This window comes from Liolophura sinensis, chromosome 1 (assembly GCF_032854445.1).
Source record: "Liolophura sinensis isolate JHLJ2023 chromosome 1, CUHK_Ljap_v2, whole genome shotgun sequence".
Lineage (NCBI taxonomy): Eukaryota > Metazoa > Mollusca > Polyplacophora > Chitonida > Chitonidae > Liolophura > Liolophura sinensis.
In genome coordinates, this window is record NC_088295.1 from 51,158,211 (window position 1) to 51,183,635 (window position 25,425).

Genomic DNA, 25,425 nt, shown 5'->3' on the forward strand with positions numbered 1-25,425 from the left:
AATTGCCAGGATTATCACACTTGGCAAAATGTGCAATAATCCCGTATCAAATCCAGAAAACAACACAGGATTAACCTTCTTGCAAACTTTGTGAGTACATAATGTATAATACACTGCCACTTACAAACATGAACATATATCATTCTTTTTCGTGACTATTGCAAAAAAAAATTTCTTAATCACATCACTTTTGTGCTTGTAGACTTAACCTTGGTCTGCAATGGTTATATCAAGGTGTCTGTGTAAATAGGTTGAACTGGTGACATCATATCAGCGTTAATAGATCTCTGCCATTCTGACCAATCAGAAAGCTGCTATTGCCTTGATGCTTTCTTAAAAACCAGACCAATGGGTCTCAGCATCATCATTCAGTGTGTCTCTGATGATTTATTTTTCTAAGCATCCTGACAGGGGGTTTGCCCCATCACCGTGCAGAATTTTAAGCAAGGATTTAATATTTTTTATTCTCAGGATCCAAGTCAAGATCTTTTTTCATTTCAAGCAATATAATTATTGCTATTCAAATAAAAATGTCATTCTAATGAATGACCCTTTCAGTCAATGTTGAAAACCTGTGTTTTTTCATTCCTGCAACTTTCATTCCTGCAAAGCACCATGGGTTGATTTATGCTCTGTGTATAAAGGTTATATTTAGAGTTATGCAAAGGACAATAAGAGCAGTCCTACAAATACTCCAGGATCAAAAATTTATTTATTTATTTATTTCATTGGTGTTTTACGCCGTACTCAAGAATATTTAACTCCACGACGACGGCCAGCATTAAGGTGGGAGGACACCGACTCAGCCCAGGGGAAACCGACAACTATCTGCAAGTTACCGGCAGACCTTCCCACTTACGACCATCCAAAGAAAAAAGGTTACAAACTTACCCTCAATACTGGTTTGTGCCGTGACAACTGTTCCAGGAGATGACCTGCCTCCTTCTGGGTACAGTATCACCTTGTAGTTGGAGTAAGGGTTGAGGCCTGTCACATTGTAAGTTACATTTTCTGAAACAGGTAGCTCTTCACGAACTGTTTCTGCACAAGGGGAAGCACTGCTGTCAGCAGAAGGGGACTGATAATGAATTGAGGTAGTGTTCCCCTGGAAAAAATTGACACAATACAACAGACAATTACAGCATTTCTACTCTGCATGACGTGAATGGCTGTGCTCATCCAGTGATCAGTTTATACATTCTGAAATATCAAGACAAAAATATGATGTTCTTGTTTCATCTACATTTGTATGTTGTATGTGTTACTTTGAGGTGGGTCAGATCCTGCTATGATGACTGCAGAGGTCTAAGACAAAAGTAGTTCTGACCTCTAAATGCTTCTTTAAATGAGCTTGAACTGAACTAAAACTACTCAAAGTGAACAAACCATATTTACCACCATAATGCTGACCGTCGTCGTATAAGTGAAATATTCTTGAGTACGGCGTAAAACACCAATCAAAAAAAAAAAAAAAAAAAATCAAACCATATTTATATTGTAGGTTTCATACTGGTTACACTCAGAAGCTTACAAGTTTTTAGATCTCTTGATGTAGGTATAGTTTAGCCCAAGCACGTTGGCCATGCGTAATTACAGTTTGTGGTAGAGTTCCATTTTTGAATGACCAGATCTCACAGTGTTACAATTTAAGGCTACGGCAATTCATCTCGCTGCTCCCTCCCAAACAGAGACATCTCCAAATATGAGTGTGAACGAATACATTACATGACATCTGCTCTTACCGTTGGACAGTAACGACAGAATCCCACAATGATCTCCTTTACACAGGCAAACTCATCCACAACGTCAGGGGAGATCACTCTGATGCGATACTTGTCCTTGACAGGTAACGGTGCTGGGGGCAGGTTTTCAGTGGACATGGGCCAGGTCAGGGCTGCACTTCGTGAGGTCACCTTAACATCAGTGTTTGGGACTGTAGATGCCAGAGCTGCAAATGTAATTGGCAAATGATGCATTATGCAAGCCCAATATATAGCAATACAAACATACACTGACAAAACATCTTCGTCAAAACAGAGTACCTGGTTTAAACCACCTACCTTTGGCAAGCTACTGATGAACTTTCCCACAGAAGACAACTGAGTGGTCTTCAATGTAACCCTGGTGACTGACAAAGACTCAGGCATAATTCACCCTCTCACAATACCTAGCACTACATCGTAAAAATAGGCATCGTGCACAACTTGTATGTGTTGTCAATGAATGGAGAATGCAAACTTACGTATTGTGACAGGTAATGAAATTGATCTTGCCCCCTGCACGCCCTGAGAACCAGTAGCCACACTGATGTCATATCTTAGCTCTTCCTTCAGATTTGTCACCACATGATGATGAACGCGATGGGTGTTTCCTAAAGGCGTAGTGATGGGTATCTCTATTTGTTTAGCTGTAAAACCGTCATCGACGTAGACATAAGCTGTGTCCGCTTCGCCTTCCCCAAATACCCAGCCTACCCCGATGTTAGAGTCAGCTGTGGGTTCTGCATACACCACCCTGGGCACAGACGGAGCTGAAAATAGCCACAGTTTCATTATTTATTTACTTATTTATTTATTTGATTGGTGTTTTACGCCGTACTTAAGAATATTTCACTTACACGACGGCGGCCAGCATTATGGTGGGTGGAAACCGGGCACAGCCCGCGGGAAACCCACAACCATCCGCGGGTTGCTGGCAGACCTTCCCACATACTAATTTCATTATAAAACAGTAAATAAGACATGGGTAGGTCAAACAATGTATGTATCTACCATCATATTTTTTATTACCAGCAAGATTTTAAAAAGAAACCCAGAGCTGTATTCTTTATGTCTTCAAGTAGTGATCTTTATATTTAAATTTCTGAAGATGCATTTCTTCTGATGTGCTAAAGATTATGAGTACAAGAGTAGGCCAACTTAACTTCTAAAAAAAGTTTTGATTTCTTTGATGCAAATTTGAGTCTTTATGTTCACACCTTTTCTTTGTCAAAGTGAAGAGAATGTTTTCTAAAAACTCTTTCCTACAACTGATTGAGACTGGAATTCCGTGCCACTTAAAACTGGCTATAGACAAACAGTACGTCTACCACTAAGAGCCTACATGTAGTTATGAAATGAAAAACCTGATCTCAATTCATGGAGTACTTTCTGAGATACCACCCTTAACACTGAACAGACTAAGATATTGAGTGTTCAATGTTGAATTAGGATTCCAATTTATTATTCAATAAGAAAATAATACACATGATCTTTGAATACTTCAATCCTTGAATATTAGAAATTGATACATCAAAGGGAAGGTTAGATCTGAATAACAAAAGTAACCCTATCACTTGCTTTACATGGCATCAGACAATGGCTCCAAGGCTCATAGTATGACATCAGTTCCTGTTGTACAGGTGAAATAAACTATCAGACTAATTACCGAGATGAATGCTTTCCTGGACTGATTCACTGGGGCTGTCCCACGCCACTGACTGTACAGAGATGTTGTAGGTGGTACCAGCATGTAAGTTTCTGATGGTAGCAGATGTTGCTCTTCTGCTGTTGACAGTAAGCTCTGAGGTATTGTCAGCTGCAGCAGGCTCCCAGCTAATCCTGTAACCCTGAATGTAGCTGGTTGGGGGATCCCATCTCAGGTTGACAGAGCTGCTGGGTTCCAGTCCCCTGTCCAGGGCTAGGTTTCTCGGGGGCTCAGGAGCTGGGGAGACAATTATAATAGGTTAAAGTATCTGAACAGTTTTACTTGGTTACTATATTTGATCATAACACTGAATATTCATTTATTTATATCACTGGTGTTTTACGTCATACTCAAGAACATCATACATATACCACAGTGACCAGCATTATGGTAGGACGAAAACAGTGATCATCTGAAGACATATGCACTCATCTTGCAGGCAGTGTATCCAAAAAGTTTAGCTGTCCAGTCAGTTCACAAATATGGGATCTCTAATATAATAGGTGCATCCATAATTGTTTTTTTTTTTTTTATTTGACGCTTGATTAATAGGAAATATTACATTTTCTAAGAGCCAAGGCAGGCATTTAGGGGCATGGAGTGGCTCTTACCATGTCTTCATTTCAACTTGAAACCCTAGCTGCCTTTTGTATTACATTACTTAGAGGGTGTTACATTTCTTATGTATTATTACATGGCATGGTGTAACTAGATGCATAACTCACCTGTGATGACTGTTTTGGTCATGGCAGGGCTTTCCTTTCCCCCGGACACAGACTGCACGGTGAAGACGTAGCGAGCCCCTGGAGGGAGAGAGAAGGAGCTGTTCTTACCCTCAGCTTGTTCAGCTGAGAGACGGGCCTCTCCAGGACGTTGCTGATCAGACTTCCACTGGAATAGGTATGAGTCAGCTAACCCCTCCCCGGGCTTTACATTCACCATCACTCCATCCTGCGTCGTCATAAACACAGCAGGACTGTGGCGCCACAGGCTCTGGATAGAGAAAATAAAGAGAAGCGTTGATAAATAAGATTTGTATTTCATTTATTTATTGTTTTGGGGAAAACATGTATGTAGATTTAAATGCAAATACGAGGATAGCATCAACTACAGATCCTTGTCGCTTACAGGCCAACCTGAATGGATGACATTTGGCAGTGCGAGACTGACACGGCAATCCTTATCTCGCATAAACCTGATTCCCTACTGTGATCCCAAATATGCAGTATAGTAGCTAATTTATAAAATGAAAAAGAAACCAATGAAATTTTATCAATCGATGTTATCAATGTTAGGAGCAGTTACTGCACGGAAACCAACAACCAGCGCATATCATGGAATTCATTCAATATGCAAAACCTGTACACAGATCAACCTGGTTTTCACACATCTTCTGCCGCCTATTATTTGACAGATGACGTATGGACAAGCTCAAATTAAAACCTTTCCCTATTTGCGAAAGCCGTTGAAATTGGGCAGAGGAGAAACACTGGAAGTACCTGTGACAAAGAGCTGTGTATCTCCACTAGTGGTCACAAGGTCTCCGTCTGTGTTTTGTACCTGGGAGTTGACCCCGATTATATAGGATGTCCCTGGTAACAGTCCATCCAGCGTGGACGTCTGCTGACTGGGTCTGTACAATTGACTGCCGTTGTGAGATCCTGACAGACTCATCCAAGACAGCTCCACATTATCTACCTTACCCTCCTCTACAGGCTCCCATATTATCACAACTCCTAACTCTGGGTCTTCCTTAACGCTGACCAGTTTCATCTTTGGAGGATCTGAAACCAAAAAATACAGATATTTACATTATTAATTTTTTTATACACATACACTCTACATGTGAACAGTGTGAACAAATGTTGTGCAAATTAACAGTTGTTTGTATTAACTGGAAACAAATGCTATCACGACATCTGTAGGAAATAAATATACGCACACATAGTAACTGGCACCCAGGCTTTCTCTGACTGGAGTCCACTCTGTTCACTGTTAATACCCGTCCAGTAGGTTTCTCCAGGCAGTAGACCTGAATAGCTGATCTGGTGAGTCTCTCCTGTACCCTTTGCTGGCAGACAGATGTGATCCGCCACAAAGGCAAATTGGGGGCGTGGCCATATCGTTGTGTTGAAGCACTCCACAGAACCGTTCCCTTGACTCCATCGTACAGTTACCTGCGGATCCACTTCACTCCTCACAGCAGTCACATCCACGGGCAGGGCAGGTACTGACAACATAGATTAGTCATTCGCATCACTGTTGTACTCGAGATTACTGGATATTTGAAGTAAGGCTTATAGTGGAAGAATTCAGACTAGATTTAGCAAAGTTAAGAGGGAATATCTTCAGCCACTCGAGTCCAATGATTATACTGACAAATGCAAAAAGAACAATAGAACTGCAGCTCTCCTCAGCCCTGCTTATTCTATGTTTATTTATTTATTTATTTGATTGGTGTTTTATGCCGTACTCAAGAATATTTCACTATTACAGCAGTCACAAACATGGGGTTAAACAGGCAGATAAAGGCTGTAAAAAAAACATTATTTGTGACAAAAGGTCAAGTTTTTTCCTTGCTCTTGATAAAGGATAATATCTGGGGAAAAGTCCATGTCAAATACCAGTCTGTTGCATGAAGGTTATATTTAAAATAAAAGTAAATCCTTTTGCATACTAAGCCAAGTCAAAAGCCACAGCAAAAAAAACAAACCTATAGCCTAAACTACCATCTGGTACCAGTAAGGGACAGGCTAATAATTCCATCATTTGACTTCATACTTCAGCCAGTAAATATGTTAATCCGTTCAACATAATTAACAAAAACAAGATATGATTGCAGGACAAAAGCACACTTCTGCAGACCTCTTTATCATTTCCATATATCTGACGCAATCCTCTTGTGTTCTAACCAGTGTATTCCCAACATCTGGCTGAATCCTCTTGTGTTCTAAACAGTGTATTCCCAACATCTGACTCAACCCTCTTGTGCTCTAAACACTGTATCGCCAACATTTGACTCAATCCTTTGGTGCTCTCATCAGTGTATTCCCCACATTTGACTCAATCCTCTTGTGCCTTAATCAGTGTATTCCCCCCATTTGACTGCATTCTCTTGTGCTCTAACCAATGTTTCTGCACTCACCCATCCTCTTGTACTCTGGTACACTGGCAGCTTCTCTCTTATCAAATCCAGTGGCAATCACCCATACAGCATACATGTCTCCTGGAGACAGCTCTGTTACATTAGCATCCATCAACGTTGGGGATCCCATCACATCCTGCTCTTCCACATCCGGTGAGTCAACTTGTGACCATCTGACGGTGAACTTGTCCGCGAGATCACTGCCTGGTAGCCAGTACACAGTCAGGGTCGTGTTAGGGCTAACAGGATGACGCTCCACAGATAGTATGTGGGGAGTTAGAGGATCTGTAACAGACAAGGGCAACGGTATGCGCTTATTCCTACACAGCTACACACTAATTACACCTTTTACTTACAATATTTCATATATCAGGTAAAGTATAAAGTTCATTAAAATGACACTTTTAGAAGCATATAAAGGCTTTAAAATGAATATCTTGATGCCAATACCTAAATTTTAAAAAAATTGATCACCCTTTACTAACTTTAAATAATGATCTAAAAAAGAAAAACCTCTTAGAATCAAGCATAGGGATGTATAACTTGGAAGAAATTAAACTTTAAGCAAAAAACAGCATTCATTTCCTGACCTAATTTATCCTTACTCACACAATCATAATTAATAACTCTAATACCTAATCTTATTGCTGAACTGAGAAAGGAGATTTATACACCGTATCAAGATGTCCTAAGTCCCAATTCTGTAGTCTACACCTTCATTCTAAATCCTAACAGCCATACAATCATTTAGTTACAAATTGATCAACATATCTGTAATAATGACATACCTAATAATGTGTGTTCACTGCGAAGATTAAGCACAGGGACACCCTGGGAATCTAGCTGAGCATCCACCAAGTACGTATTGTTTACTGGCAGGGGGTCTTGGAAATACAGTCTGAAGATTTGTCCCCCTTGCTCTGAGAACTCAGTGAGGTTCTTCTGTGCTGAGGGTATGTACTCCAAACCATCCTGGTCGCTCACGGCCACTGTCACGTTCATGTCATCATACACATTCCCGAACAGATCTAGTTCTACGTCCATGGAGGTGGGCGTTATCCCAACGATGTTCACTGATGGACCTACAACAGTACATCCAAGCGACTATGTAAATCAAGTGATGTGACTGAGCCTACGACCATCATGATCGAACCGGCCACAGGGTGATCGAGGTAAGTAAGTGAACATGTACTTATATACAGAAATATCAGCCACAGTTATATCTCTCCTGGTTGGTGTTCTTATTTCCTTCAGAGTTTTTCAGTTTTGTGGCTTCTAGGTGAAGGAATGAAAGCTGCTCACGAGCTGTCCTGGACAAGGTACACAGTGATACCTGCTCACATAACATCACAGGCGGCTAGACCAATGACAGCTGTATGTGATCAGTCAACCTCTTAGGTCGGGCCAGCATTAACAAATTTGGTCAGTATGGAATTTGTTAGAATACTAAAGGTGCATCAGGAGAAAACGTGACAGTGAGAAACCCTGATTTCAAATTCTGGCTAAATCTATGAGGTCACTGTACAGCGTAAATAACTCGATGAATAGGCCCCCTAAAGGTTCCCAGAATTCGAAGGAGTGGAGTTTCTCTCAAATCAGTACCATATATGAAGTACGTGTTTAAATAAGAACAATGAACAATTTTATCAGGAGAATACCCAAACTTCAATCTTCAACATCAAGCTTTTTTCCCCCTGGATGTCCATTAAGGCTGTTTGATTCATAGAAAATGTACTTAGCTTGTATCTCTTTATTCACAGAACATTGTGACCTCATTGGTGGTGATGGTCAGAGCTGCATGTTCTTAACGACTCCTTACAGGATACACTTTGGTTTTATTTTGTAATGTGCAGATTATCTTGTGTAATAACATATAACAGTACAAACAAATTTTTCAACTTTCACTTTGGGGGGATAAAAATGGCTTCAGTTAAAGTACAGTTTTCTTAAGGCCTCTATTAAGTAGCTGGCAGCACTCAGCGATGATCCCTACTTACAAAGAGTTCGGTGGGGGTTAGACCGAACGGGTCTGGCCGAATGGGGGCAGGGGTGTGGGGAACAGACCAAATTTGGGCGGGTGTAGGGGTGCGGAAGGGGCACTAAGCTGGCTCCAAGAAGCCATGCATGTCACCTTGCCCAAACTGTGGCGACACGGTTCATCGGGCTCGGGCACTTCGGGGGTGTTCACTGAGTTCCGAGCAAGATCAATGATGACATAATTTCTGAAAAAATCTGACCTTTGTCGGAAAATATGCATACTATATAGAAGTAGTTAACAGGTATAAAAATACCTCCACAATGCAATTTTTTTTTACAAAAATTACGCGGCATAATTTTCTTTATTTGGCATAGAAACATAGTCTTTGTTTGACAGTTCCTTTTCATGTATCCTTTAACAGTGTGTTTTCAACTAACACAGTAGGAGTAGGCCTACTACTGCAATAAACCACATGTGACATTACCAACAGTTGAAGCCGTCTTCGCAGTGCCAGATGACAACTCCCCGACAACGGCTGTTATGGTGACCTCGTATCGCTCGCCTTTGGTCAATGATCCCAGCGTGATGGTATAAGGCTCGCTGACTTGAGGAACTTCCTGCACAGTGTAGTGAAGGCCTCGGCCCTTAGAGAGCATCACCGTGATGTTAAAATAGTCTACTTTACCACCCCTTGGCATCCATGTCAACAGAAGGGTATTATTTGGAGACGGCTCATACTTTTTCAGCTTAACATCATAGGGTTTCCCCGGATCTGCAAAAATTATACACAAATGAGAAGGGCGGTAGAACGACGCATTAAAAACAGCCCTTAAGGGCTAAAGAGAACAAACACTAAAATAATATGGAGTTTAAATGAGACGGACTCTTATGATCATGGACATGTGATATGATTTTTCAACTGCTAGCCATGTTTATGAGGTGAACTTTTTGTAATTATTATAATATATAACCATATTAAATTTAAACTACGAATTACTGAATGAAGAGAAAACTAACAAAGTACAAACATTGAAATATATGTAAAAAATGGACGAAACAGTAAGAACTCAAAATTGGTCTCTAAGTCATTATGGTAAAATTATGAATTCAGTCGAACCATTTTGCAAATAAGACCCCACTCTTCTTATTCATTAATTTTTCGCCAAGTTGGACAACAAGTTTGATGTAGGATTCCTATATTTCAATTTGATTTGAAATTTGTTACCATGTAGCAAGAATCAATATGAGAGTTTTGAGTTTGAACTCTTTTATTGCTAAACAAAAAAAAAAGTCCAACACTGCCATGTGACCTGTCAGATGTGTTAGTTAACTATTTTTAATTACATATATTATAGCAAGGGCGAGAAGAGAAATGTTACATAAAAAGTTATTTGGAGCCAACAAATGATAAGGACAATTGAAAAGCTGAGTGCTTGTGAACTATCTGAAGGAAAGGTGTTTCATCTGTGCCTCTGGAACACAGTGGGGTAGGTAATTTGTAGATATACGTTAACAAAAGTTACCTACACAATTTTAGCACAGTCACATGATACAGGACTTTTTTTTAACCTTGGTGACAAAAAAGGTTTTATCTTAAAACTGCCCAATTTAATGATGAACCAAAGTCTGCAAAACTTGTGTAACACATTGACACACAGGGAGCAAACTTGTACTATAGATGCTGGTGTGAGAACACTTACAAAGTGAGACATTGACGTAGGGACTTGCTGAAGAGAGATGGCCGTCTACAGCTCTCACTCTGACCAAGTAGGTGTCCCCTCGCTCTAGTGACCACACTGTGTAGTTATATACTCCATTCACAGCTTTCAGACCACGGACCACCTGCTCAAACCTCACCCGTGGGTCGTTGACTGACTGCCCTTCCACAACAAAGTGATCAACAACACCCCGTGCCCTCCAGGAGAAGGCAAGTTCATCTGCTCTGTCTCTCGACCTTGTGATGTTCACATCGGCAGGAGTGGGTGGGTCTGACAAAGGAAAGAGAAATATCTACAGTCAAATGGAGATGTATTTATTTATTTACTTATTTCTCTGATGTACTTGAACACAGTACTCAAGAATTTTTCACCTCTACACTCACGGTGAGTTTTATGGTTGACAAAAACTACTTGGTCCAAGTTTAAATATCAGGAACACCCATGTTCTCACAGACATTCAGCTGTACAGATCTTCAATACAGGGGACAAAATGTTTTGACAATATGCCTGCGAAATGAATCTTACAATCTCGCTGTGTTCCTCCACTTACACAACTGTACTGTAGCATTGAGAGCTGAGGCGTTTTTGTTTCCCATGATGGCAGTGAGCTGGACAATGTACTGCTGACCCGGAGTGAGGTTACTGAAGGTGTAGTTCTGTATAGACTCTGTGCTCTGAGTGCTGGGGTAAACCTCTGCCTCTCTCTTCTCTGAATCATCTACAGCATACACCCTCAGAAGGAAGACATCTGTCTGGTTAGAGCCTGCCACCCATGTCACAGTGAAAGCTGTACTAGGAGAGTCCACAACTGTCTCCACATCAACAATAGCTGGGGTCAACGAATCTGAAACATAACATTTGGTTATTAGCTTATTTTAATAGTGTTTATCAATTATCCTCTTAAAAAGTTGGGATACAACTCAATAGACGAAAATGCCCAATAAAAAGCAAAATCTTAACCTGCTAGGTATAAAACCAACTTAAGGATGTAGAGTTCTAATTGGAACCACTGTTCAATTCAATGCGACCAACTGACTTGACCATTGTTCTCTCGCAATGAATGAGTAGTCCGTTACCGGTTTGCCCGCAAAACATAGCCATATGGCCAGAACGAGCACTCCATGACCTGTTTGCCCACAAAACATAGCCAAACGGCTGGAACGAGCCCTCCATTACCTGTTTGCCCACAAAACATAGCCAAACGGCTGGAACGAGCCCTCCATGACCTGTTTGCCCACAAAACATAGCCATACAATGGGAACGAGTGCTCCATGACCTGTTTGCCCACAAAACATAGTCATAGGGCAAGAACGAGCGCTCCATGACCTGTTTGCCCACAAAACATAGCCATAAGGCCGGAACAATTGCTCCATGACCTGTTTGCCCACATAACATAGCCATACGGCAGGAAGGATTGCTCCATGACCTGTTTGCCCGCTAAACATAGCCATAAGGCCGGAACGATTGCTCCATTACCTGTTTGCCCACAAAACATAGCCATACCGCAGGAAGGATTGCTCCATGACCTGTTTGCCCACTAAACATAGCCATAAGGCCGGAACGAGTGCTCCATGACCTGTCTGCCCACAAAACATAGTCATAAGGGGGGAACGAGTGCTCCATGACCTGTCTGCCCACAAAACATAGTCATAAGGCCGGAACGAGTGCTCCATGACCTGTCTGCCCACAAAACATAGTCAAAAGGCCAGAACGAGTGCTCCATGACCTGTTTTCCCACAAAACATAGCCATAAGGCAGGAATGAACAACAGACTACACAGATTTAACCCAAATTAAAAAAATCAAAACAGGTTCCCATTCCAGTACAAGGTCTGTACTTGCAGGAAGCTTACCCAGCGATATAGTAGAGGTGACTGGGTAAGTCCAGGTGTCATTGTACATGGTCCGTAAGCTGACAGTGTAGTTTCTGCCAGAAGGCAAACGATCGTTCTTCAGAATCATCCTGGTGAGTCCATGTCGGCCTTCTGTCCTCGCCACAGTGATGTTATCCGGGAGGTAGGTGTTACCCATACTGTCATTCACCTGGGCCTGTAGGGTGATGTTTTCCCACGCCTCCCCAAACAGCGACACGTTCATCCCAACAGAAAAAGGTGTCACTCCTCTCAAATGCAGATTGGTCGGGGAAGTTGGAGCTGCAAATATGGACCACAACTTTGGTTACATACAGGTACATGGGTGAAAATGTCATTCCTTGAGAAAAAAACTGTAATATTTATACAGTCCATTCCTTACATGTACATTATGTGTTATTGTTTAAAATTTTACTATACTGATTTGTAATTCTGCATTATTGCAGTCAATTTCAGATAGTGTGTCTCTCAACTGTAGCATATTGATGGAATTACATGTACAATACAACTGTGACCATTCAATTTTTCATACAGGACACCTGAGAAAAAGTTATAATTTCAAGGACCTTTGTATGTTACAATCCATGACCCAGTTACAATCTATGATCAAGTTACAATCTATGACCCAGTTAGAATTTATGATCCTGTTACAATCTATGATCCTGTTACAATCTATGATCCAGTTACAATCTATGGTCCAGTTCTTAATAGTTTACAAAATAGAGGTAAACTAATTGATGCACTCTGACCAGACAAACACACAACTAAAGGAAAGATTTTCATGGAACAGACAGACATCGGTTCAACAGACCAAAAATATGCACCAACCACAAGTCTATCACATATTCAATGTAACATGTAATTTTTAGGATTCTCTTATTTTTAGTTTACAGGATATGAGACAATTACAAAAAGCCTCACCCACAGAGACACAGTATAAGTAATGACTATACAATCCACTTCCTTTCAAGAATGCATGAATAAATGAAACCTTTATTTAAAGAGGCTTAATCTGTAAAACTGCATAATTTGCTCTTCCCAGAGGCCCTCCTTAACAATACATGAACAAATAAAAGCATAATAAAACACTTACTAACATATACATGTATCACCCTAATTTTCCAGTTAAAAGATCAGCTGTCAGTGCAATTTACACACTTTTTAAATCAAGGGCCAGTTGTTCAAAAGTGTATTAAAGTTAAGCCAGGCTTAAATCTTAATACCGGTCTCATCCTAATACAAAATAAATGACACTTCAGTCTAGATTAATGTTAATACTGGGCTTATGTCCTAATACACTTTTGAACAACTGGTCCCTGTCTACAGAGAATGATGTCCTTAGAATGTGCTTGAATAATCATCTTGTAAACATGTAAAAAGGTTGAAGAATTACGGTTACTCGTCATAAAATGCATCACAATAGTATACTGACCAAATGTAAAGATTCTCTCCACAGGCTGGCTTGGCTGTCCACTGGCCAGTGCTTCCAGCATAACATGGTAGGTTTGACCAGTGCTCAGCGGATAGAGCTGGTGACTGTAGGATGTCACTGACCGGTCCCGGGTGGTGTTGGGCAGGACATCCTCTGTGACACGGTCAGTGGACTGATCAAGCGGTGACCATGTGACGCGGAAGGAGTCGTGTAGGTTGTCTGCATACTGCCAGAGTAGAGTGGCTGAGTCCGCAGGAGAAATCTCTGAACGGTCAATCTTTACACCAGAGGGTGGCGCGGGTACTGTGGAAATGAACACTATGTTAGCCTGGTGAAGCAACATACATCCTGAAGCCATATTAAACTATTAAAGTCTGTAGGGAGAGAAATGGGGAGAAATTTTAGGTTATTTACCTTAGATTACTTTGTTTTTCTTACGAGCCGAAGAGTTCCACTCTGGAACAACCTGTGTCAATTGACTCCTCAAATGGTACAAAAGCTCTACTTTTTTTTGCTCTATCACCTTTCTTGGCTCACTCTATGGTCCCTTTATACTCAGTTCATGGTTTACTTTATCAATTTATGGTTCATTTTCCTACATTCTGATTTTCTGATACTGGTAGATGAAAGCTATGGACTTACACATCTGTATGGTGCGATTCAGAGCTGAGGCTGACTGGTTGAGACCTATAGCTGTCAGCCTGAAGATGTACTTCTGACCAGGTCTCAGATTGGTGAAAGTGTAATTCAGTTCCTTGTTCACATCTTGCACGTCCTCTGTGATTGTGTCATTCTGATATTCAGTGCCATCCACAGACATGAGCTCCAGGGAGAAGCTCTGACTGCCATTACGACCAGCCAGCCACACAACTGTGAAGACTGTCTCTGGGGACAACTCATCATGCCTCACCTGTGTTATGGCAGGTGAAAGGGAATCTGTGGAAAAGTTTCATTTAGAAAAATGTACATTATTCTTGCAGCTCTTTAAATGTTTGTTCCATCATCACAGGTGAACTGCAAAGTACCCAGTTTCATGCAAATTGTTGCCAGCAGGTTTCTGTTACAGCATAAGATGGCTGAGGAAGTCTTCTGCATGTAAATAATTCATTATGTATTCTTAATATAAATCTCAACATAATTAAGCAATAAATTGCATAGAGGTGCAAGAAATAACAGAGATGTGTAACACACTCTTCACCATATATTTACTGTGATAATTATCTTACAGTTTCGGAGTGAAAACATGGGAAGACACATGTTTTCTTGTCTTTGTATTTTAGTAGATCAACTTACCAAGTGGTGAAGAGACTGTGATGGGGAAACTCCAGCTGTTGTTATATAGGGTCTGAAGGCTGATGTCATACTCTTGTCCTGGGGGTAGGCGTTCTACACTGGGGGTAATCCTCACCAGAGCATGGCGCCCTGCAACTTCTTCCACCACAGCAGACTCTATGGGGTACTGATTGCCCCCTCTGTCACTGATTTGTGCCAGCATTGTGACATTCTCCCAAGCTTCGTCAAACAGAGACACATTCAGGACAGCACCACTGGGAGTCAAACCAAGCACCTGTACATCAATGGGAGCTGTGGGGGCTACAAGAAGTACACATAACATGTGTGTCATGAAATCGTGATTGGAAAAATATACATCATTTTCAATGATTGATAGGCCAGATCTGCATCATAGAAATCTCACAACAGAAAAATACTGAAAACTCAAGAGAACTAGTCATTGGTATTAAGTATGGGAGTAGAAGGCCAGGTACAGGTGTCTTACCCAGGGTGAAAATTTTCTCCACTGGATTTCCCAAAGTGTCCTCCATCTTAGACTGAATGTGTACCCAGTATGTCTGGCCTACTGTGAGAGGGGAGATTAGGAAAGAGTGCTGTTCCATGCTTGGCCTCAATGACTGTCCGATCTGAAAGTCAGTGGTTGTCCCCTCTGCCGAGTCAAGCTCTCCCCAGCTGATGACAAAACTCGAATCCTTGTCTGTCAGATAGTCCCACTGAAGCACCACGGAATTCTCTAAAGAGTTTGCTGGAGGAGTTATCTGCACATTGACTGGGGGTACATTATCTGAAATATCAGTGACACATGGCAATCAACAACCAGAGAGAAACAGATAACCAAAAAGATGCCAAGACACAACCAAATTGTTACTTGTTCCAAATGGGAAATTATCATCAAAATGTTGATTTATTTATTTGACAGTTGTTTCATGTTATACTCAGGAATTTTTCACTGGCAATGTTGATTAGTTTCATGGAAGGAAGAAACCACTGACCACAGTGTCAACCACCGGCCTTTGGTCAGTTAATGACAAACAATCCTACATGTACAGATATATACATTATACTTGCGAAAGTAAGTTGAACTGCGAAAACAGCCGTGCAAGTGTTTTTGATAGTTTACTGTTACTAAAATCCCAATAGCAGTGAGAGGAAAGGAATCTACAAATTTCATCGTTTGAACCTGCAGCTTGTGTGTGCTGGTGATTTAAAGACCAATGCCTTTATCCACTAGACTCTGCTCCCCATAAAAATGTGTATACATCTGTGAATGACTGAAGTTGCCTTACGCGTCAGGACATTCCAGGTGAGTGAGGATGCCGTCTTGTTGTCACCATCTGCTGTAACATATACTCTGTAGTGCTGACCCGCTAGAAGATCTCTGAACGTGTAGTTTAGGGGTGTGTCTCCATCCCCCATACCAGACATTACAGGGACATCCCTACGGTCAAGGCCGTCTCTTGCAATAAGAGTGACAATGAAATCATCCGTCTGACTGGTTCCTGGTATCCAGCTAACATGCATGACCTCATGTGGGGCAGTGTTGTCCAGCCTGACGTCCACAATGGCAGGGGTAAGAGGATCTGGAACATGTTAAACAGGGCAATACAATCTCCTCAGATTCATATGTACACATAGGTAAGTGTCTGTCAAGATGAATAACATGTATACACTATAAAAGTTGTTATTTATTTATTTATTTGATTGATGTTATACGCTGTACTCAAGAATATTTCACTTATACGACGGCAGCCAGTATTATGGTGGGTGGAATCGAAACCCACGACCATCCGCAGGTTGCTGCAAGGCCTTCCCAAGTTCCCAAGAGGAAGCCAGTATGAGCTGGACTTGAACTCACAGTGACCGCATTGGTGAGGGGCTATTGGGTCACTTACGCTGCACTAGCGCGCTAACCCTATAAAAGTTGTCCAAGTCCATTAAATATACAACTCCAAAAGTTAACAGTTTGATATCCTTGTACACAACAGTCAAAATAGCAGCAAGATTGTGTGTTTCAAATTTATTTGCTTTACCACTTATTTCCGTCCCATCACAAAGGTTTTTTTCTTGTAGCAGGTCAGTTACACCAACAACATCTTTCTGTATAAATACAGTGCTACTTCACTGGCCCAAAGTGCTACCTTACTGGATAAATACCAAGCAATCCAGTACTGGGCCTAGTACCACTGTACTGAGGGCAAGGTCAACAAAAAGTCATTTATTTCTATTCGTCAGCATTGTGTTTAATGCTAAGTTAAAGAATTTTTCACCTGTGATGGTGGCGGAATTTGAGATCTGGATACAAGCACATGATTCACTATTCAAAAGCCTGAATGCCGCAGCAAGTCAGCATTTTAACATTAAGAAATATGACACAGACCATTCTAAGAAACAATTCACAAACATTTAAAGGCAAAGTGTCTATTAATTGAAATCATAATTTCCCACCTAAAGAGACTAAAGATGTGATAGGATAACTCCAGGTGTAGTTGTCCACTCTGGTCTGAAGGCTAAGTGTGTAGTTCTCTCCAGGTACCATGAGCGTGTCATTGCGATAGGAGACCCTTATTACTCCTGTGCTTCCATCATCTCTCACCACGCGGACATCACTAACTGGGTACGACATGTTCTGACTGTCAGTCACATCCACTCTTATTGGAACATCTTTCAGCGAGTCTCCAAAAACTTCCACATTGACATCCACCCCGTATGGGCTAACACTTTGTACTGTCACAGCAGAAGGAGCAGTAGGGGCTGAAGGAAACACAGAAGCAGTTGTACTTCATGAATATTCATGCAAATTCATACATAGTTTCACTTTACACTAATTAAGTAGAAAATTCCAGTTTTCGAGATTAGGTTCAAAACAATAGTTTCTTAACATCACATAAACATGTTCCACTGAAGAAAATAGCAATTATACCCACTTAGTTGTTTTCCTGTGAAACTTTGACAACTTCATGCGCATCTTCATACTGTAACCAATACTTTAGCCAAGTTTCATGAAATTATGTTGAGAACTTTAGGAGATGCACTGACAAGGTCTTAACTCCTAAAATGCAATGTAAAACATGCAGTCATGCACATCTATCTACATACTGTCTCTATCAAATTTGCCATGTTTCATGAAAAAATGTAGGAGCTGTTATCATACACGCGATTGACAGACAAAGCTGACACCAGTATCTATATTTCCCCACAACGCATTGCGTTGTACAATTTGAAAGTCCTATTTCCAATAGTTTCTTGAGAAATCTTGTCTACAAGTAACGCACTGATGGGATGGGTGCAAAATTCTTCTATTGCATATGCATAAATGTTGCTTTTGAACAGTTTTTACCAACAGGCTATAGATTAGATGAATATCAGAATGCATTCAGAAACTTATGTACTTTATGTATTATTTAGTAATTAAATTAAGTTAAGTATTAATTTAAATTAAATTAAGCTATTATTAAATAGCTTACTGTATTTGCTCAACCTTTATATGAAACTTTAAATGTAATTTATGCACCTTAACGTTTTGATTATGGCAACAATTCATGTTTTGATGGTCAACATAAGGGCTTCACAGAAAATATAAGTTTTAAAGTCTGACCAGGGAAATGCCCCCACAATATATCCTAATAACACCGGTTAAAGATGTGAATAGATTGAAAAAAACAGAGTATATAAATCAGTACCATGTCCTTTTCACAGTGTACAAGTCTTGTAACATACCGAAAGTGAAAATGGTCGAGACAGGATAGCCAGTTCTTCCTCCAGACACAGTTTCTAGAGTCAGGTTGTAAGTCTGTCCAGAAATCAGCGGTGAGAGCACATGCTCAAATTCCTCCCCTTCCATTACAGGCTGAGGGACTGGTGATATCAACTTAGCCAGTGCGATACTGTCCTCCACTCCATACTCTGACAGGGTCAGTTTAAAGCCATCTTGATCTCCTTGTCGGAGATTCCAGCGTAAGAGAGCGGAATCTGAAGGAGACTGATCATTACGGCTGATCACGACGTCTGATGGGGAGCTTGGAGCTGCAGGAGACAAACAAGTATGTGTACAACATTATTTGATATAATACGGTACTTACAAGTAACACAGAAACTGAAAGTGCTGTTTGGATAATACTACCATGTACTTCAAGTAGTTTTGATTAATGCCACTTAGACATGCTGCAATCGTAAAAACTGGCTGAAAACAACATGCAAGAGGTGGTCGCTTGCGATTGGCTGACTGATTTTGACTTCAAGCTGACGTTGACGGACTATTACAGAGAGATCTCTCTAGTTTTAATGACAAATTTATCAAGGTATGAATTCAATCTCATCCTTCTCATAAATAATTTTATGATTACTTGCCAATGTGGGTTGGCATGGCATATAATTAAGATTCTACAGACTTCATAATGTCTTACACACCAGGATAAACTTACGCATTTGGATGCCATAGTCGAGGGCCTTAGCAGATGCATTTGGTGTGACAGAAGTAAGCATGACATTGTAGCTCTGTCCTGGTGTGAGCCCTGTGAAGGTGAACTGCTGTGGTCTGTCCACGTCTTGTATGTCAGTGTACAGGGTCTCTGATTTCATCTCTGAACCATCTGTGGACTGTAGCTCAAGTCTGAACTGGTTGCGGTGAAGTTCGCCTGGCACCCACACAACAGTGATGGCAGTGTCAGGTGCAACTGGGTCTTCACTGACAGACAATATGGCCGGAGTAAGAGGATCTGAAACGCCACATCACACAGTCTAACAGTCAAACAGTCAAAAAGTTAGTCCTGCTTCAAACATATAAAGAGATGAATCCTTTAAATTGCACAGTTGTCGCAGAGTAGAAAAGCTAATCACCGTACCTCAACAAAAAATTTTCACATTCATTGACATTTATTTTTCAGGATTATGATTACCATTCTATCATCTGCAGAAAGATTACGAAAAATACGCAGGCCAGTTTGCAAGGTCTGCTATTATGGACTTATTAAGGAAATAAGCAGCAGACCAATGTTGTGTGTATATATGCAAATCCACAAGGTACATTCACATTACACATGTGTACACGGCACAAATGCCCACTTTTATTGTCAATAAAACCTTTAATAAAAACACAGTTGAAATGTATGAACAATTCAACAGAAATATATACACAATAGAATGTCAAAAAATGTAAACCAACTTATGTCCTGCCAGTTTTGGCTCACAGAATGACAATCTAAACCATTGTTTTCATATGCTGGGCACTTCTGATTGACCTTACCTAAAGTAACTTGTCTTGTGAAGGGATAACTTGAGACATTCTCATGTATGGTCCAGGCTTTGACAGAGTAGTTTTGGTAAGCTTGAAGGCGCGTCCCATTGACAGCCAGGGTGAAGATGCCATGATAACCATCGGCTGACCACAAGATGGCTTCAGACGGGTAAGACATGTTATCTCCATCCACAATTTCTGCCTGTAGCGTGACATTCTCCCAGGTATCTCCAAACAGCGATACATTCATTCCAACAGAGTACGGTGTTACACCAGTCAATGACACCCCTGTGGGAGCTGATGGGGCTAAGAAAGAAAAAGTCAGTTATGACAGATCTGTAATTAATGTTAGTCAAACTGAAAGGTGTTAATAAACGTTTTCAGATTTAGTATTAAAATTATACAACACTGGCCAGTGTTCTGCAGGTTCAAGATGAAAAAAATGTAAAATGTGAATTTAAAACCACACACTTCTTCATTACCGTACAGAATGTCTTGGAGCAAACCTTCCATATTCATGTAACCAGTCTTTAACACTGGCTGCTCATCCTTTCATAACTTGTTGGATTATTCTTACCAAATGTGAAAATGCTTTCCACCGGCTGTCCTGGCATGTCCGCTGATATAGCCCGAGTCATCACTCTGTAGGTGTTTCCAGAAGACAATGGTGACAGGACGTGATCAATCGCTCCAGTCATAAGTCCATCTGAGGGCACTACATCCTGTACAACGGTGTCCGGGTAGATAACCTCTTCTTGTGGATCATACAGAGACCAAGTAACATTGTACTGGTCTACTTTTCCCTCTCCCTTTGTCCACCTGATCATCGCCGCATCATTGGGAGATATCTCGTAACGGTCAACAGCCACATCTCTTGGAGCCGATGGATCTGTAAGTATATAGTGATGTACAAAATTATCTTATGCAATTTAAAATCCTGTTTTAGGTTTAAATATAGAGGCACATATTTATGAGGCATCAAATCATCTGTTAAGAATGGTTAAATGATTTGTTCTGAAAACTTCTAAGTCCATAGCAGATTCAATTAATAAACAGCCTCACAAACTAATTCTACTTTATCTACTTAAGATTACAGACCAGTGCTTCTGCCATAGTTTGATTATTACATTATCTTAATTGAGGCTCCATGTTCATTAACAGTTTCTGTACTCAGAAAATACTTTTTGGCAAAATCTAAGAAGTCAACATAACATTTATTGTCTCGATCATTATTGTGGTCTGTCAAACACTTTAAAAAATTACCAAAATATCATGAATGATTTACATAAAAGTCAGACCAAACTTCGCAAACTAAATTTCTTCTGTAACAACTAATACAAAGCTTTGTGCCCTACATGTGCAACACTTCTGAACTCACTCATTGCCAGTCTGTGCAAGAGACCCGACATCCGCTGGTCTCCCTGAACGGCCACCAGTTCTACAATGTACTCTTGCCCTGGTGTCAGTTGAGTCACTGTGTAGTTGAGGGGTGTGTCCAGGTCAGTGATCTCAGCTGGAATGTCATAGTGCCAATTTTCGATCCCATCAGTGGAGTTGACAGTCAATACAAAAGACTGTGTGTCAATAGAGCCAGGAACCCAGCTGACAGTCAGCACAGACTCTGGTGCCATTACAGATTTATCTACCTTCAGCAATGCTGGGGTCAGCGCATCTGAAAACAATATCAGTTAAAGGTTACATAAAATGGAACAAAACAAGGTACATCAAGCGAATTATGCAAAATGTTGCCTCATTTTTGAGGTAGATCTCTTAATTACCCCCTCTGTTTTATTTCTTGTCTCTATAATGACTAAAATCTTAACAACCCTATTTTGACTATTTTCTCCACACAGAGGTTTTGACAACTACCTCTGTTCACATATCAACTGCAGGGTACATCATTTCTGGAGAGATGGATGGACCTACATGACTACATGAACGTGTATGACATGCATACAGCAATGTTAAAAACAGAAAATATGATGTCTCCAGGTTCAAACTTTACTCGAGTCATGTTTACAATGAAAAGAATATGTGTACAAAATTTTTGAGTCCTATCTCAATAATATGTTTTAAGAATTAGTGCCAACAATTAACACAAACACTTTTGGTTTTTTCACCATTCACATGAACAACTACATTTCAAAATGGCTCATGGTTACAGCAATGCCTTGATGCAACTATCAGGACCTTGGTAAATGAGGTCACATGTTTGAATCTAACCCCTTCTGTTTAGGTTGAAAATTTTAATTCAAGTGGTTTGTCAAACATCTGGCAAAAGTCATTTACTGCAGGCACTGCAGTTTCCTCAACTTGTAAGCCTTTATCTTTATGTAGATCATAAAATCTCCAACACTAATCAAATAAAGTTAAGTGAGCAGCCTCGCGACCTCAGATGGTTAAAGCACTGGCTCAAAGTAATTATCAGGCCACTGGCCAATAAATGTGTTTGAATCCAGTTCTCGCTGTTTTGGGCGTGGATTAGAGTCAAGAGGTTTGTCGGGTAACTGTGGAACGACAGTGGTTTACTTCAGGTGTTCAGGTTTCCTTCACTCATAAACCTGATAGTTAGCATACAAGTCATAAAATCTCCAACACTAATCAAATAAATACATAACTAAATTTCATAAAATAAATTATCATTACAGTACATCACATAGACAGGCAAACATTTCGTTTCTGAACTGCCTTGAACTGTGATGAATACTGTTGTTTCTAGCCCATCACAAAGTACTTAACCACCTCACCTAGGTAAAAAGATGACATGATCGGGTAACTCCATTCCCCATTGTACTCAGTCTGAACAGTCACAGTAAAGTTCCTGCCTGCAGGTAATCGAGTCTCATTCACTTTCAACCAAGCAGAGCCGTGACGGCCATCAATTTCCCAGACAACCTCGCTGTCTATTGCATAAGTGTTGTTATCATCATCGTTCACTGAAGTTCTCAGTGTGATGTTCTCCCAGGCAGTGTCAAACAGTGACATGTTTAGCTTGATGTCGTACGGTGTAGCTCCGACTATTGTGACACTGCTAGCAGATGTAGGCGCTGAAACCACAATAAAAAGCGTTTTACTGAATACATTTAATTCTCTTCCTTACTCAAAATCATATCGTATATGCCAGCAGAATTATTTGATGCACACTGAAGAAACTAAACATAATGTGTTTGATCATGTTTTCCTGTGCTCAGCCTACACTTCATGCTGAAGGATATGATAATGTTTCCCTAAAACACACCTGTAAGTCTTTTTCTGTTTTAATGCAAATGCTGATATGCATGGAATGGATGTATGAACGGCTGTGGTTTCACTCTACATTGTTGAGATTTAACTAGTATTGTGCTGAGAGCATCATGTTAATTTCAAACAGGCAACAGTTGTCTTTCAACATGAGAATGAAAATATCCCAAATCAGAACAATAATCCAGAAAAAAGATGCTGTTTATACCAGGTAGAATACACATGCATCAGCTAAAATTCAAAAAATCACATTAAACACAGTATATAACCTTAAGAAACACTCTTAAATAGAGAGTTATCTGTCACATGAAACCTGTTTGGTGGCAAACGAGGTCAAAATTACGTTTTAATACTCTATAAGAACTCTATAGGTTAATCGCTGTTTACAACTAGCTTGCCTAGAGTGCTCATGTCTTATGCTCTTCACACATGATACCCCGTGGGAAAAAATGCGGAGGTGGTGATTACCTGATTAAATTTAGCATGTATGATTTCCTTTGCTTGTGGGGCCTCCGTGGCTCAGTTGGTTAGCGCGCTAGCGCAGCATAATGACCCAGGAGTCTCTCACCAATGCGGTTGCTCTGAGTTCAAGTCCAGCTCATGCTGGCTTCCTCTCCGGCCGTACGTGGGAAGGTCTGTCAGCAACCTGTGGATGGTTGTGGGATTCCCCTGGGCTCTGCCCGGTTTCCACCCACCATAATGCTGGCTGCCGCCGTATAAGTGAAATATTCTTGAGTACGACGTAAAACACCAATCAAATAAATAAATAATCTTTTGCTTACGCAAAATAAATAATCCTACGATGCATCACAGAATGCAGGACAAAATCTTGCTCTTAAAAAAGAGGCAGTTTCAGTGTATGTTAAAACATGAATGAAATTTTACAAAAGAATAAATTATTGCCTTTATATCCTAGCTTCGTATACCATTACACTACATAATTTGCATACCACAATTAAGTCAAAACACGCGTCATTCTTGATGTACAAATTTGAACATGGTCGTTTTTACAAAGAAGAATTAATATAGACCCCGTCTTTGCGAATCATAAATTCTAAATCATTTTTCCCGCCCAGGAAGATAATTAGATCTAAAATAATGACAGAGACATTATATATTATTACCAAATGTGAAAATTTTTTCCACAAATTTGCCTGGCCTGGCACTGGAAACTGTTTGCAGGAGGACTCTGTATGTTTCACCGGGCTGTAGAGGAGAGAGACTGTGCTCATATGTAGCCCGCCCATTCACCACTGTGGCATTGGGAAGAACGTCAATAGTGGAACTGACTGTACTATCGATAGGGGACCATGTAATCCTGAAGAAATCTGCCTCTCCGTCATCAAAGTCCCAGATTATCATTGCAGAATTAGAAGGGGACACATCTGAGAAACCCACGCGCAAGTTAGATGGAGAGACTGGATCTGCAAAATAAGCACACATATTAAAATATCTGATGATGAAGTATTCATTACTGACGAATTTGAAATGAGTGTTTGCATGTCTAAAACTGGTGCAAAGAAGGCAATGCAATACTGAGACAATGTGAGAAATACTTTGTGACATGCCAATCACAATCGGTATCAGTGGTGCCAATTCTTACACACCTGCTAATTATTTAGCCTACAAAGCATAGATTAAAATGATAAAGATCTTCTGAAAACAATGGTGACCGAGTAATACTACAGTATAGACAAACCTAAAGTGTAAGGGTAGGGAAAGCTTTCTGAACGCTGGCTGCCTTGGAAAGCCACAACGGTGAACAGATACTCGTGGCCTGATCTTAAGTTATCATACGCAGTCTCCACTCTCTGTTCAGGTCCACGCTGGCCTTCGTCCTGCGTCTGGATATAGCCTGATAATTGAGCCCTCATCTCCACTGTGTACGAGTCTGCTGGCAAGGCACCCGTCCTCCAGACTACAATCACGGACTGCCCAACACCACGGACCACTTCAAGGATGGATGGTTTGAGAATATCTAGATAACCATAAAGGAAAGCAATGAGTCTAACATCACTTTTGTTTGCTAGAAAAAACTTTGAAAATCCTAG

The 25,425-nt window shown here is 40.6% G+C and overlaps 1 protein-coding gene across 1 annotated transcript; it reads right to left on the reverse strand.

Moving 5' to 3' along the window:
• Positions 1-303: 303 nt before the first annotated feature.
• LOC135461924 (uncharacterized) lies at positions 304-2,296 on the reverse strand. The gene is made up of 4 exons (XM_064739214.1): positions 2,243-2,296; positions 1,743-1,948; positions 892-1,105; positions 304-332 (listed from the first exon to the last, which is right to left on the reverse strand). Exons 2-4 carry the CDS (start codon positions 1,878-1,880, stop codon positions 304-306), a joined length of 381 nt encoding a protein of 126 aa, XP_064595284.1. The 5' UTR covers positions 1,881-1,948; positions 2,243-2,296.
• Positions 2,297-25,425: the final 23,129 nt, after the last annotated feature.

Excerpts from the sequence above, each read along its gene's own strand:
- LOC135461924 (XM_064739214.1), bottom strand. The coding sequence starts at position 1,880 with ATGTCCACTGAAAACCTGCCCCCAGCACCGTTACCTGTCAAGGACAAG. Across the intron at positions 1,106-1,742 it reads TCTGTCGTTACTGTCCAACG|GGGAACACTACCTCAATTCA; the intron begins GTAAGAGCAGAT and ends AATTTTTTCCAG. Across the intron at positions 333-891 it reads GGCACAAACCAGTATTGAGG|AAAGCATCAAGGCAATAGCA; the intron begins GTAAGTTTGTAA and ends CTGGTTTTTAAG.